The 16820-nt window shown below is 32.9% G+C and overlaps 1 protein-coding gene across 1 annotated transcript in view; it reads left to right on the forward strand.

Annotated features, from left to right (window-relative positions):
• The window catches only part of CBX2 (chromobox 2), a 34024-nt gene that overhangs the window by 7545 nt on the left and 9659 nt on the right, over positions 1 to 16820 (forward strand). The window contains exon 4 of the mRNA XM_058166448.1: positions 16372 to 16441. Within this exon, the coding sequence (XP_058022431.1) occupies positions 16372 to 16441 (70 nt within the window). The remainder of the gene's footprint in view (positions 1 to 16371; positions 16442 to 16820) is intronic.

Consider the following 16820-nt stretch of genomic DNA (forward strand, 5'->3'; position numbering starts at 1 on the left):
GTTCAGACCCACCCCCTGCTTGGGAAGCTGTGTTACATGAACTTTCTTTCTTTCCCTTTATATATTGTGCTCCAGAACTAAGAGAAGAACACAAGATTTTTGCAAAAGAGACAAGGTTACTGCTGTCTGAATGGGGAAGGGAATTCTGAGGGGTGGCTGCAGTTGCCTGTGTGGATCGGTTTTGTAATGATGCAAAAGGTGTGTTGAATGTTGTTTGAGTTCAGTAGCTCCCATTGGGTGGCTGGCATATAGGATCAGCAGTACACAGTTTGAAATTATGCCCATGAAATGTATTGGCTACCTGTTGTTATTGTATTTGCTGATTATAGATGTTGTTCTGCTCTCAGGGTATATTAACTGCAGTTGGCCAAAGGAGTAATGATGCAGTTCCTGAATACAACTGTTCCAATGACATAATGTAGGACCTAAAATCTATCTTGGGCCAGATACAATATCTTCCTTAACCAGATATGTGAAATTAAAGATGATATATTTGATGCAGTATTTAATACATATTTTTTTTCCCTAGTGTTTTCTCATAAATCCAAGGTCTGCTTTTTTCCTGGATCAAATGACTGTTAATCTATTGGTTGTGACAATTGATTTGGAGCCTGACATGGGCCGAGAGTGACTGGTGCGGGTCAAAGTAACTCAGCTAGCTTTCATGCCTAAAACAGGACTAAAACTCACAGTCTCCTAGCTTTTAGCTTGGTGCTTTAACCACTAGACCAAACAATTCCCCTAACTAATAGATAATATCAAATAATATTCTTTACAGAGGCTTCAAAGTTCCAGTTTTCCCAGAAATTGAAAGCTTAGTTTTTGCACAGAACTTCCCTTGATTTTATTCACTTCCCTGAGTTATTTAAACTGTTTCTTTCATTGGACTTTTTTTTTAAAAAAAGACAAATTGTTTTTGTTTTTTATTTATTTATTGTTTTTATTTCATAGTTTATGGAAACTGCTTTGAAATTTGCTAAATGTAAAGTAATAAAAATATTGTAAATGGGGAAAGAAATGTACTTCGTAAGCTGGATATATGAAATACAAAACACGGTACCATCATTTTGCCTTCTTCCATGGTTAATCCAATTAACCAAATGTATTAGGTCTTCGCAGTGTTGGTGGTTTTAATTTTGGTCCCTTCGCCACTGATCCTTTACATTGAACTGACGGGTTTTTTTTTACAATGCTACGTGTTGAGTCAATGTCTTCTTTCAGCTATCTGCTGCAGCAGCCCCATTTATGTCCCCTGGTTAGTTACAAAAAACTCAGTTCTTATCAACTTCAGTTTAAAATAAGAAAGTATGCATCCCTTTACATTTACTTAAACCCAACACTAGTCCATTTCAGTGGCCATTTGCTCATTTTAAAGAGGAGCCCTGGTGGTGCAGTGGTTAGAATGCAGTATTGCAAACAAACTGCCCACAGCCTGGGGTTCGATCCTGACGGGGCTCCAGGTTGACTCAGCCTTCCATCCTTCTGAGGTTGGTAAAATGAGGACCTGGATTTAGGGGGGCAATATGCTGACTTTGTAAACCACCCAGAGAGTGCTATAAATCACTAAGGGGCGGTAGATAAGTCTTAAGTTCTGTTGCTATTAAAGAGACCCTTCTGGAGATTTTATTAATCTGAATATAAGTAAACCTCACTTGGTAATCACAATTGGGATGGACAATTAGATCATTAAATGAGGTGGCTGGTAAGTGAAACCACAACTGTGCTTATGATTTTACTTCAGCTTTCCTTTGCTTGCAGACCTGGAAAGGTTATAAACCTTTGTAAGTTGTAAAGTTACTTTTTCACCACAACTGCAATTGTGTACAATCACTAAATAAGGACTACCTTAGTTTGATATCATTTGGAAACTTGGCAGCTTACTGCTTATCCCTAAGTTAAGATTTTTTTTAGGAAGTTTAAAAAAGCTTGAGAGACTCTTTCTTCCCTTCACTGGGAAAATTGTCAGTTTATTCCTTGTCACTGCCTCTTCTTTTTTAACCAGTTGCCAATGTATAAAAGAGAAATAATATTTTTAAAGAATACAAAATATAATCAAATCACCAAGATACACAATGGTAACAAAATATAACAATGCATAAAACTAAAAATTATTAGGGGTGGGAGAAGAAAATGAAAAGTGGGAAAAGAAAAAAGGAAAAACAATTTTTTTATATTAAATTTATATTCACTAGTTTACAAAAAAATCAGATATGTTATTACAAATTATAAAATCTAAACTTAGGGACATAATTCTACAGCCTTTGATTAGTAGAAAATAAGACACTTGTTTTATCTCATGAATGCTTCATTTGCGTGAGAGTCTTTGATAAAGTGAATATTTGATTTTGTCAGGTTCTGAGATTCCTAAGGAAGCAGCAGTGTCAGCACAACATTTAACTCTGTTGGTGGAATACATGCTGGAGTATATTGACTTTCAAACTAAGTCAAAATAGCTTAGTGGTTCTGGTTTTAGCTTTGCTTAGTGGTTCTGGCTTGCATAGACATATGTTAGTGGTAAAATTGGACTTTGGTTGTACTTGAGCTTTCTGGCCAAAATATACCAAATTGACCAGTGTTGTGTTTGCCATTGGCAGGGAATGCTACATGTGGCACAGCCATAATCTTGTAATTCTATTACAAAACATATGAAAGCTTCAATTGACCAAAACCATGTTGGGCAATGGAAGACAATAATTATGGGTTCATCTTGTGATGACAATGGCATTTGGAATATTGTGGCTTGGAACGGAGGAGGAGTAAATAATAAAGACTGAATTAATGAAGTGAAAGAATAATCATTATGAAAATAAATCAGTGGAACAACTTGCCTCCAGAAGTTGTGGATGTTCCACCACAGGAAGTTTTTAAGAAGAGATTGGACAGCCATTTGTCCGGAATTGTACAGGGTCTCAGGTCTCCTGCTTAAGCAAGAGGTTGAATACCTCCAAGCCCCTTCTAACTGTGTTATTCTGTATGAAGAAAGAAAGATTGTAATCCAACTGAATGAAATCTGGATCTTCTGAATTGGAGTCAATGTGAATACATGGAGGAGAGTAAAGGTGGGGGTTTGATTATGAATGCAAGGGCTAAAATGTCAAAAAATATAAATGAGTTTTATTTAGGTTATGATGGATGTGTTTAAAAGTATATTGGTGGTAATTCAAGTTATACACATTCTAGAGTGCAGAAACCAGGGGTGAGTTTGAAGAAAAATATTTTGAATGAATTCAATGGGGGGGGGGGATATTGTGACATGAGTGGTTAGAAATGTTAACAAGATAATAGTATGAAAAGCACCACTGAGTCATTTGGAATGAAAATGAGAATAAGAATATTGATTACTTGGTGAGTATCTACTTGAAAGTAAATCTATTGGCTTTAAATAAGCAGTATAACCATAAGTATGTATATGTATTCATGCAAATATGTAAATACAAGCCTCCCAACAGAATGAATAGAAATTAGATACCAGAAAAGATGTGAGTGCTGTAACATGAATTAAGATGAAGTTCCACATTTATGCATGGAATTATGCTAATAGGAAGTCTGAAAAAATGCTTGATAAGAATAATGAAATGGAAGGGGCTGTGAATAAGAAAAAATACACATAAGAGTGCTACAAAAAAGGGAATGAAAGATATGTATATGGAGAGGGGGAAACACTTGTTACAAAGAATGCTGTCAAACGTTCTACATTGTTGTTGGGAATCTCAAGAGAAATTCAGTGAGAAGTGATCATTTAAATATGGGTTTTAAAAGCAGTATAACCATAAGTAGTTTTTAAAAGAAGAAAAACAAGATTAAGCATGAACGGGAGCTGAATTAATGTCAATTAAATATAAAGTGAATTGTTAGTAAAGAAATACATTGATGGTAAGTAAGGATTGCATCCCTTACTTAATGATTCATTCTATTCATTTTTTCTTCAAATGAATTCAAGAACGAATAGAGCAGAAAAGTTATGGTTGGAGGGAGTTAGTCAGATCTTTCAAAAGAAAGATGAGAAACTTAAAAAGCAAAAGGCAGTGTATTGACATGCTGGAAGCAAAAATTGTTTGCAAAAATAGAAGTATATGGAAAGATAATAGTAGTGTTTTTGAAAAGTGGACTGAGTTTAACTTACTTTTATTATGACTTAATATTTTTGTCTTTATTATTTTTGCTCCATTTTTGCAGTTAGCATTATGTTAACATCATGAAACAAAATACAGATAGTCCTTGACTTATGACAAAAGGTGATCACGTGACCTGGGACACTGAACTGTCATAAATATGAATCAATTGCCAAATGTCTGGATTTTGATCACATGAGGATGCTACAATGGTCATAAATGCGAAAAATGATCACTGACAAGCAAAGTCAATGGGGAAGCCAGATTCACTTAACAACCGTGTCACTAACTTCATAACTGCAGTGATTCACTTAACAACCATGACAAGAAAAAAAAAAGTAAAACGGGTCTGAACTCTTTTAACAAATGTCTCACTTAGCAACAGAAATGTTGGGCTCAATTGCGGTTGTAAGTCAAGGACTACTTATAGTAGGATATGCTTGTATTTGAAAAAGCCTTGGTATTGGCAGGGCCAACCCATGTATCTGTTGATACTGTCAAAAAGCTCTATAGAAGGTTGGAGAAGCAGAATTTATCTTTGCGAATCCAAGCTTATTATACATTAGCAAAACTCTTTGAATGTAGTTTTACTTGATTATCATGTCTACCAATTTTCCCAGAACAGATGCTAAGCTAATCGTGCTGTAATTTCCCAGATCTTCCATGAATGATTCCGCATCTATTACCTAGCCCAGCATGTGGAACAAGATACATGTCTGCTAGTAGTTTAGCAATTCCACATTTGAGTTCTAACTCTTGAACAAATACCATCAGAACCCAATCATTTGTTACTGTACATTCTCTCCTAATGTAGAATCTTCTCTGGGTACCTCAATTTGCTTCACTTGTCCCAATTCCCTCCCTAAGGAAGTTAGATCTCTCTTCTATATTTTCTGTGGTACAAGCAGAAAATATAGTTCATATATTTCCTCAACATTCTCAATAACATTTCTGAGTGTCCCTTTCACTCCTCTGCTGCTTAATGGCCCAGTCACTTCCTTGGCTGGTTCTTTGCTCTGAATATATTTAAAGAAATTCCCTTATTTTTTTCCCCCGTACTGTACTGAAATTATAATTATTGTTATTTACTGGATTATCATCTTACACTTCTCCTGGTTTGTACTTTATGTTCTCTTCATTAGGACAGATGTTCCCTTTCCTGCAGGAAGACTTTTTAACTTTTTACAGCTTCCTGGATACCATTAGAAAAAACAAGGCATTTTCCTGGACTTGTTGACCCATTTTTACATTGTGGTTATTTGTGGTTTTAAATAGCCTATTATGAAACAAATGGACTTTTATTTTCTTTCGCTTTCTTTACTAAAAGTTGATAAATTCCTTCAGGCCAGAAGTGTCCCTGGATTCCTGCTATATCACTTTGGTGTACTTTCCATTTGGTTGGCATTCTGTATGAAACAGAGAAAAGGCCAACCAATTATTTTTATGGAAGTTCTACTATGTGAGAAAGTATTGCCTTTGCAATTTCTACTTTCTAATTATGCATGCACTTGTTATAGCGTACTGTATCTCCTTGGTTACAGGGAGAGATTACAAATGGTAGATTCTTGAACAGCCGTGCTTCCCCCCCCTTTCCTGGTCCCACCTTTTCCCTCTCTTGTTCTTTGTTTTCTTTAAGATACATATACTACTTTAGAAAAATTAATCAGTAGAATTCCCATTCTTCCATCTTCTCCTTACCTATCTGTGTAAAGGAGATTTGATATGATGCACCATGTTTTGCTACTAGCACTTGCAACATGTAAATTTTAATACGGCAGAGATATGTCATTCCCACTGCTTTGAATATTAACATTTAATGCAGTCTCCTTAATAACATGGAATGCTAAGATGTTTTTCCCTGCAGTGAAACGTAAACTGATGTTAATTTAGTCTTTGAAAGACAAGCACTTAAACTGCTTTTCTGCAGGAAAACAGACTCCTATTCTCCCTAAAGGTAAATAGTTTTTAAAGAACATGAGGGTGGGAGAAATATTACAGTTTTGAACAATAGTTTTTCTAGATTAAAATTTTACTAGATATTTGATTTTAATTTTGTAGGTTAGTTGGTATTCCTTGCGGATATATACTTCTTTTCTCCATGCACAAAAAAATTGTTTTTATCTGAATATTTTTCCTGATAACTCATTCTTTGCTTTTTAAATTTAAAGCAAGTAACTTCAATGATACTGTAATGCTCCTGTACTTTAGCCTTATGAGACAAAAGTTTAAATGCCTCTTTTGAGTCAGTTGTGAAAGCATTACTGAAACATAAATGTTTTTTTTTCTTAAGCAGGTGGACCAGAAAGCACTATCTTTTTTTTTTGTTTTAACCAGAATTTTTCTATATCACTGTCTTAACATGGACCACTGCAAAATCAGTTATTTGAGATTGAGGAATTACATATGTTTCTTACAAAGCAACAACTAGCTGAGTTAAATTGTTACAAGAGAAAGTTAAATAATTACTATCTGTCTATAACTTCCCTCCATGTGAGCAATATAGAATTTTGATCTCTGCCAAAAATAAAGTAGAGCCAGTTAGCTTGTAATAGTTTTAATTTTGGACTAGAATTAGGAAATTCCAGATTCTAATCCATTTTCAGAATAGAAGCTGATTGTTTGACTTTCTCAGGTCAATCTATCTCACTGACTTATTGGAAAAATTAAGAGGAAGGAATCTAACATGCTACATATATTTCTTGAAGGAAATACAACAATCTCGCAGAGAATAGGGTAGAGTAGAACAGAATAAAATAAAAGTCTTTTATTATACATAATTATATTCAGAAAGGGAAGAATTTTGTAAATTGCTAGCCTTTTAGACTCAATAAAATTTAAATAATGTAATATTATACCATCAATTTTCACACAGAAAAGTGAATAACACATTCTATTAATAGCTGTTAAATTTTTATTCTAAATTGTGAGGGAAATATATTAGGGTTACAGAAAATGAAACTTTTCATATACTTAAGCTGCATATGTCGCTGCATAAATTGGCTGGAAATGAAACCAACTCTGGCTTTCCACCCCAACCACTAGTTTCACTTGGTTGTGGACCTGATCAGTCATTTTCCATGACTCTTGATTGGGGATTTCCCTATTTTAACCCTCCTTGACTGGAGAAAAGAGGGGGAAAGTTTTATTATTTCTTTTCCTTATCAACTGGGCCAAAAGTAGAATATTGCAGAACTCTTTTTAACCTGATTAAAGGGGGAGAGGAGACTTGCATATTGGCCATGTTGATCTATCCTTTATCTTTCTTAAATCATTGAGAAATGTTTGAAATCTGTGAAAAACAATGGTCCTATTGGTACAAAATGATCTTATTTTTTTAACTTACTAAAGGTATATAATGGAACTTATCCAAATTAAACTGTATCCCTAAAATGTTTAGCACACACAAAATTTTAGTAGAATTTGGTTAAAGTTTATGATTAGATAAAATGCAAATAGAAACAAAAATCAATAAAGATAGAAAAAGAAAAAGTGCAAAGATGAAGAAAGAAAAAGGAAAAAGTAGTGGCTTCTGATTTTCTTCAGTGTAGTGGAATACAAGAAAAATTAGAACCTCAATCTTTTACATTTCCAATTAATTCAAATAATTTCTATAACAACAAAATCTAATCATCAAAACTTAAAATCCAATTTTCATTTCCCTACCCCGCCATTTCAAGCATAAGTCCAGAAACGTTTTCCAGATGGAAACAAAGCTAGATAAGTTCTTGTCTTTAATTAAAACAGTCGATTTTGCTATCTCCACCAACTATGGTATATCACCTTCACTGTCCATTTTCCCATTGTGGGAATCATATGTCTTACTATCATTGAACAAATAAAATTCTCACCATTGTCAACATATATAATAATAAAGTTCCAAATTTTCTTTCAAGTTTTTTATCAAACCTAGAAGAAATATTTATTTTTATATTTATATTAAAATAATATAAAATAAATAATAATAATATTTATTTCAAAAATGTTCTGAATTAAAATAAAGATCTGGCCCCCAGTATTTCTTTGCTTTGTCACAAGTCCGCTAGAGATGATAAAAAATATTACATTTCTAATGTGCATTTGAAATTCTCTTATCCATAAATCTCTAGGGTGTGAAATACCTATGATGAATCATTGTATAATTTTTTAACTTTTTTTTTTTTTTACATTTATATCCCGCCCTTCTCCGAAGACTCAGGGCGGCTTACATTGTATAAGGCAATAGTCTCATTCTATTTGTATATTTATATACAAAGTCAACTTATTGCCCCCCTAACAATCTGGGTCCTCATTTTACCTACCTTATAAAGGATGGAAGGGCTGAGTCAACCTTGGGCCTGGTAGGACTAGAACCTGCAGTAATTGCAGGCAGCTGTTTAATAACAGGCTTCTTACAGCCTGAGCCACACCGCAGCCAATATAATAATAATAATATAATAATAATAATTATAATATAATAATAGTTCAATGTAAACTTCAGTCTATTTGTTCATATGTTTTCCCATTGATCAAGTATTATGTTGTCACCAAAGTTCTTTGCCCATGAGGTCATGCAGTCTTTACCACATACACATTTCCCAAATTCAATTTCAACAACGTTTTATAGACCTTACCAATAACATCGTTCACCATTAGCATACAATGCAATTTCAAATGCCCTTTTTACAAGCTCAAACTGAAGTCAAGATATAAGATTTAAGTTATTTCTTATTTAAGTTAAGTCTTTTAATTGTAGATATATGAACCAGTGATAAACATGGCCTTCTAACTTCAGTTCGTTCAACTTCAGGTTAGGTTTACCTTGAATAAAACATATTTCATCATAGGTCCACCAGGTGGATCTAATTGTCATTTCTTTTAAAAAAAAAAAGACTTTGGGGGTGACAATCAATAAGGTATCTTAAGAGAGAACCTTATTTTATATTTATTCCAAATTTTTAGGATGGCACGCCTAATAAAATGATTCTTAAAATCTGCATTTACCTTACCCGTGTGAGATCCACTGTGAGGTAACAATTTAATGTTGGACAACACACCCAAATCTCAACTCATGGCCCTCCAGATCTAATAATCTTTTATTTTTTAGGGTCACCCCCTTCATCCAAACCAAGCAGCATGCACCAAACTACAGTATAATCTTAAGTGTGGTAGACCTCTTCTGTCTTTTGCATCTTGCAACAATTTATATTTGATTCTCAGATTTTTTCTTTGTCATATGAACTTAGAAATACCTTTTTGCCATTGCTTGAGTGGAGCACTGATCATCAATATTGGTAAAACAATTGAGCATCTTAGGAAAAACATTCATTTTAACTACAGAAATTCTACCCAACATCAATAATTTCAGTTTATCCTTGATAAGTCCTTTTTAATGTCATCCCAAACAGCAACATAATTGTTCTGAAATAATTTAAAAGTTCTATTAAGTCAATATAACCCCTAGATATTTGACCATTTTTCCACCTTAAAGCCTGACTTTCTTATTAAAATTTTATGATCATGTGCAGTCATATTCTTTACCAACATTTTTTTTAGTTTTTGTTTATGTATTTTAAAACTAGCTAAGGCACCTAAGTCATTCTGTTTCTTTAAATTAAATTAATTAAATATAAAAATATTTATAAATATTAAATATTCCATTCCATTTTGGAGGGTCTTGAAGAAACAAAACTAAATCATTAGCAAAAGCTCTCAGTTCATGTATTTCTTCTTTAACCTTCACATCCAACATTTTTTCATCTTTTCTGATGTTTCCATTCAAAACCCCCAAGATTAAAATAAGAAGCAGAGAAGATAAAGGACATCTTGTCTTCTGCCCTTTTGAATCTTGCACAGCTTAGGCAAATCTCCATTAATGATAATATGTGTTTGATGACATGTATAAAACAATTTAATCCCTTAAATGAATTTCTCCCCAAATCCATATCTTCCAAAACTTTAAACATAAAGATCCAAACTAAAAAGTCAAAAGCTTTCTCCACATCCAAAAATATTAATGCTGAATATTGTAAATATTCAGTAGTATCCAAGGCACTTTGTCTCTTAGCTGCCTTCTCAGCAGAACCCTAGACTGGTGTTAAATAAAGGTTTGTAAAATCTTTCTCAATTTTTCAGCCAATATTGCAGTAAAAAGTTTATAATCATTACTTAACAATGAGGTTTGTCCATATTTTTTTGTTAGAGACACATCCTGGTCTTCTTTTAGCAATAAAACAATACTGATTTCTTTCCAAGACTGAGGCATTGTAGAGTCTTGCAAAGTAATGTTCATTGCATCCTTCAGTGATTTAAGAATTGTCTTTAAAACATTTATAATTTTGATTCGAGAATCAATCCAGACCTCGTGCTTTATCTATTTTTATCTTTTTAATGGTGTCTGGTATTTTAAAAGTTGTTATAGGATCATTCATAGTTTGTCTCTGAGCTTGTGGAAGTTTTGGTAATTGTTGCTTTTGTAGATCTTTTTTTTCCAAATCCACTTCCTGTTTCCCTTTTGTTGAGATAAATATTATAGCTGTTTCTAAGCCAGACATGGATTCAACCATGTATTCTAATTATATTTCTTTGATAGATATGAATGATAATTTCAATAGGTGCTTTAGTCGGTAGATTACATCTTATTCTTTATCATGCACACAGCCCAGGCTGGATTTATACAAGAATTTCAAGCTTCTGACATAATCAGGTTTTTAATTATGTTTGTGCTGTACTATAAAATAAGTAGAGTCTTAACAGCTATAATTTATTTGGATGCTGAGAAAGCCTTTTATATGTCTTGATTTTTTAGCACTGATGATGTTACCTAATTTAGGTAATGAAATGTCTGAGCTAGATTTTTCTTTTAGTTTCCTCAATAACAAATGGGGGGGGGTTGTTTTAAAAATCCATTAATGAGGGAAATTCTTAATGCTGTGGCATCAGGATAATGTATATAACTTTTATCAATAAAAAGCCTCCATAATAATAAACCTTTTTGAGTAAATTGATTCTTTCATATTATATTATTTTAGATTGACTCATTCTAAAGGACTCATTTTTTGTCAGTTTTTTTAAAAATGTAGTTTGATTTATCAGAGCATTTCTTGGCAATTATTAAATTCAAGCATAAGTTGTTTTGTCCAGAAGCCATTGCTATGTCTTTTTTAAATAATAATTTCATTAAAAATTACAATTAAACAAATAAAAACTAATGCAAACTAAAGGGTAAATGAAGAAGTAGTGCAGAAAATAAAAATGGAACAGAAAGAAACATATTTCTTTCATAAACATATTTTTTTTCATAAAAAATGAAAAAAATATATAAGGTCATGAGTTTTCCCTTCACCACAGTAAGTACAAACAGTTTAAGTGACTTATCACCTTCTCTTAAAATATAACAAATAATCATATCCCTTCTCTTTTCTATAAATTCTATAAATTCTTAAAGCCGTGTCATTCAGTCCTGATTGGCAAAAGTCCATTAAGAGTTGCCATTTATTTATTCCTTTTTCTTTTAACAATCTTGATCTTTAATCCTTTCAAATAATGCCATAAAACTATTTCTTTTCATTTTTTCTTTGTCCCTTCTCACAATTTTTTTAAAGCTTTAACAAATCTCTTTTGTAAATTCCAAACAGGAAAGTTATCTAGCTCATTCTTCATAGAATAGAATAGAATTTTATTGGCCAAGTGTGATTGGACACACAAGGAATTTGTCTTGGTGCATATGCTCTCAGTGTACATAAAAGAAAAGATACGTTCATGAGTGTCAATGCATTCCTTGTAGTAGGGAATGTTCCAAATGGCTGGTTGCAATTGCCTTGCTGTTGGAGATTCTATTCAGGAGTTTGAACTCCTGAATTGTGGTCAGGACAGGTCTTCCTATTGTCACCTTTGGGGCTGAAATTGACTTCTGTCCATCTAATTGTGTATTAATTACTATGTTAAACACACACATATATCTTAGCTAACTCCCTAGTATTTGAACTTTATCAAGAACTATAAATTTGTGTAATATACAAGTAATAATAACTATGGACTTCTGGGATAAGTGATTAATACATACAATGTTAGAAGGAAGACTGTATACCAGATCTGCAACAACACCTTAACCAATTTTATGTTTTGAGCAATATATTATCAAAATTATAATGTTGATGTGTTGATATATATTAATGCATTGTGTTTCTACTAAAAAAATTAAAATTCGCCATTGTAATAATATCCCAAAAGGAATAATACTGAAGCCATAATATCGTCCATTGTTTTATGTTGTTGGGTTGTCTGTATTCATACTATGATTTGTTTCTACCATATTACTCCAAATAAGTCTCCTCTGTGTTGTTTGATGGTTGCTTATTAGTCCTATTGCAATCTCAGAACATCTACAGGTATAAATTTTGGGGATGCGGCTATAGAATACTGCACTAATCTTTTTTAAAAAAATAATTTCATTTTTTTGCATTTTTAATGTTTAGGCTTGTGTATGTACCATTTAAAAGGAACTGAATACATTAAATGTCATGTATTTTTAAAAAATACATTTACTTTCCAATTTAAAGAATGCTGACATTTTTATCGTATATATTCATTAAATTTGTACGCTGCCCGTCGCCTAGATGTTACCTATAAGTTGTGGTTGAACAGTAATCCGTTTTATTAAAATATTTCAATTGTTTTATATAAGAAAATGGTTAATTGGGTAAGAGATGGAATGGTGCAAACATTGAAAAATATATGCCATGTGACCGTGAGGATGCTGCAATAGTTGTTAGCTTGAGGATTGTTTGTAAATCACATAATTACTCTGAAACAATTTAGAATTTGTATTAGTAACATAATTCCTAGATACTTGACATTTTTCCACCTTAATGCCTGACATTCTTACTAAAATTTCATGATCTTGTACGGTCATATTCTTAACCAACGTTTTTGTTTTTTGTTTATATAATTTCAAGCCAGCTAAGGCACCAAAGTCACTCAGTTTCTTCATTAAATATTCCATTCCATTTTAGAGGTTTTGCAGAAACAAAACTAAATCATTAGCAAAAGCTCTCAGTTCATATGTTCCTTTTTTTTTAATCTTTACAGTTAATTTTTTTTAATCTTTTCTGATGTCTCTATTTAAAATCCCCAAGATTAAAATAAAAAGCAAAGGAGATAAAGGACATCCTTGTCTGGTGTCCTTTTGAATCTCGAACAGCTTGGGCAAATCTCCATTAATGATAGTAGGAATTTGCTGAGATGTATAAATCTCAACTGGAATGGAATGGAATCTCAACTACACTGGAATGGTGTAAAGATTTTAAATAGGCTGACATTAGACTGACATTATCAAAATAAATAGTTCCAGTGTTACTTTAAAGATAAATTTATCCCCATTTACCAGGAAAAAATATTGGAACAGTTTGCATAAGGCAGTTCGGGAAGAGACCAGACAATTGCTAAAAGGTCTGAGAATGTATAAAGACAGTTAAAAGTGTTGGGTTTCTCTGGGGAATCAAAAAAACCCAACAGTGGCAGTACTAGAGAAAGACACTCCTTCATGCCAGTCCCCGGATTGGTACCAGTGTCTTTTTATGTTAGGTGTATCGACCAATGGTGGGTCCTGTTTCTGGGATTCCTGCTAATACATACTGATTCATCCTCATTTTGCTCCCCAAACACTGTGACCTGCTCTTGGAGGAGGCACCATGGATATTTAGCCTTAACAATGTAAGGAAGCTGTAGTACAGGGCTGTCAAACTTGTGGCCCGCAGGCCAGATGCGTTACACACTGGAAACGCCCACGCCCGGTTTAACGAAGGGGGAGAAAAGTCACGATATGTCACATGATGCTGCCGTGATGACGCGAGTTTGACGCCCCTGCTCTAGTAGGTTAAACTATCCAGTCTAGTCCAGCATTCTTTTCCCAAAGGTTACCAAAGAGGGACCATTTTGTCCCTCTAGCAGCTGATATATTTTCTTGGGAATCTTTCATAAGGGATTTCATCAAGCATCATTTGAAAGTAAACAGTATCCGCTGGATCATCTATATCCAGTGGTGTACTTCATACAAAGAATTAAGAACACGCTATCACATCACTCACTGCACCTCTAAATATTGCTTGTAAATTCTCAAAATAACTTTTTAAAAGTCCAAATATTTGAAATATTTTTTCTATTGATTTACTCTAAGTAGGTATTACATTTTATTTAGCCTTATTCTCTGCAGCTCTTCTTAATATGAATATTGCCTTAACCACATTGGAGATCTCTGCTAATGGTACTATAAAATATTTTAATATTTTTGTTAAAATATCAGTACTTTCATATTTTATTTCTGTAATATTCTCTAATGGTTCTTCCCTGGATTCCCAACTTGAACATATAACTATTGGCTGGTACATCCAATCTACTTCTGTAATAAAGATAGGCGCAAAGTATCATTAAGTGTCTTTGAGAAGTCCTTATCCTTCCCTAATCTTTGTAATCCAATGAATACATTGCCTTGTGCAAGCATATGTTAAACTCACATTTTCTCACAGAAACAATCTTTTTACCGTTTCTTCAATACCACTGGATTAGGTATATTTATTTCATTGCTTGCTGTAGAGATGCAAGCTGAGCTTCAAATGTGGTTTTGAGTGAGCCCAAATATTCTAGATAGATTTGATCTTCCTGTTTGGAAACATTCATCTTTTGAAATCTAGTGCAATTATTGGACTTCCTTAGCAATTTTCCACACTGAATTCTTTTAATAGTTTTTGTGTATGGGTTTGTTTTGCTTTGCATCTAAGTAACATCACAATTACTTTTGATAATATCTCTCTGTATATTTGGTGTGTATATTTGATATGTAATACAATGGGGTTTTTTTATTTGGAGGCATTTGTATACTTAAATCAGTGTTCTTTGAAAATGTACAAAATGCATATAAACAAAAATTAAACACAGTCAAGTGTTTTGCTGGTTCAAAAGTCATTGCCAGGTTTTTAAAGTCCAAATATTTGAAATATTTTTTCTATTGATTTACTCTAAGTAGGTATTACATTTTATTTAGCCTTATTCTCTGCAGCTCTTCTTAATATGAATATTGCCTTAACCACATTGGTGATCTCTGCTAATGGTACTATAAAATATTTTAATATTTTTGTTAAAATATCAGTACTTTCATACTTTATTTCTGTAATATTCTCTAATGGTTCTTCCTGGATTCCCAACTTGAACATATAACTATTGGCTGGTACATCCAATCTACTTCTGTAATAAAGATAGGCAAAGTATCATTAAGTGTCTTTGAGAAGTCCTTATCCTTCCCTAATCTTTGTAATCCAATGAATACATTGCCTTGTGCAAGCATATGTTAAACTCACATTTTCTCACAGAAACAATCTTTTTACCGTTTCTTCAATACCACTGGATTAGGTATATTTATTTCATTGCTTGCTGTAGAGATGCAAGCTGAGCTTCAAATGTGGTTTTGAGTGAGCCCAAATATTCTAGATAGATTTGATCTTCCTGTTTGGAAACATTCATCTTTTGAAATCTAGTGCAATTATTGGACTTCCTTAGCAATTTTCCACACTGAATTCTTTTAATAGTTTTTGTGTATGGGTTTGTTTTGCTTTGCATCTAAGTAACATCACAATTACTTTTGATAATATCTCTCTGTATATTTGGTGTGTATATTTGATATGTAATACAATGGGGTTTTTTTATTTGGAGGCATTTGTATACTTAAATCAGTGTTCTTTGAAAATGTACAAAATGCATATAAACAAAAATTAAACACAGTCAAGTGTTTTGCTGGTTCAAAAGTCATTGCCAGGTTTTTAAAGTCAATGTTTTATCTTAAAAATTTCTCTAGAGGAAGTAATATCATTAATACATTTAAAATTGTGTTGTTAATATTAGAAATATACTTTGCAAGGCAGCAAAACCAGAATAATTGCTTTCTGCACACAAAATACTTGGAGGGAATGACAAAATATTTCAGCATAATAGAACCTAATCTTCATTACAACAGAATTATCCATTAAAGTGTAATGAAGGAATAGCAGTGACCAAATTCTATCAATTGAACTCTGGTGATTTGTGATACAGCATACTCTTATAGGTAAGATATAAGAAACAAGCAAATTTGTGTTCTGCTGGTAATCCATATTCCTATGTAGTGAGAAAGATTTCAGTCTGGATGGATCACAAGATTCCTATGAAATTTGTAGTGAATTTGTCTGAAAACAAAAATAAGGCATCTTCTGCTGAAAAAGAAAAGTAAGAGGATAACTTTCTGTTTTCCCAGGGAACATGAGAAAGAGGTACAAAATCGGAAAAGAGGCAAACGACCCAGAGGCAGACCAAGAAAAAATGTTGTAAGTAATGGTGATTTATAGGACCCATTGAAATTACAGTCACGGGGGCATTCTTGCTTGTAGATAGCTGGATTTCACCTGCTATGGTGCCTGGTAATCTCTTGTACAGTCTAGTTTGATTCCTATCACTTGGAGTCAATATTTATTCATCATTGGCAGCATCTAATTTTACTTAAGAAAATACAAGTCTATAACAAGAAACTTTTACATATTGAAATAAGCAAATTATAAAAGCAAATTCTGTTGGTTTTGCAAAGTAAACTGTTATCCAGGCCGAAAACTGATTACGTAAATCTTATTTAAGAGAATAAAGCTTCGGCAAGATTATTGAATAAGTGGGCCATATTGATGATGTTGTCGTTCTGTTTTGCCTGTATTT

This window comes from Ahaetulla prasina, chromosome 2 (genome assembly GCF_028640845.1).
Source record: "Ahaetulla prasina isolate Xishuangbanna chromosome 2, ASM2864084v1, whole genome shotgun sequence".
Classification (NCBI taxonomy): Eukaryota; Metazoa; Chordata; class Lepidosauria; order Squamata; family Colubridae; genus Ahaetulla; species Ahaetulla prasina.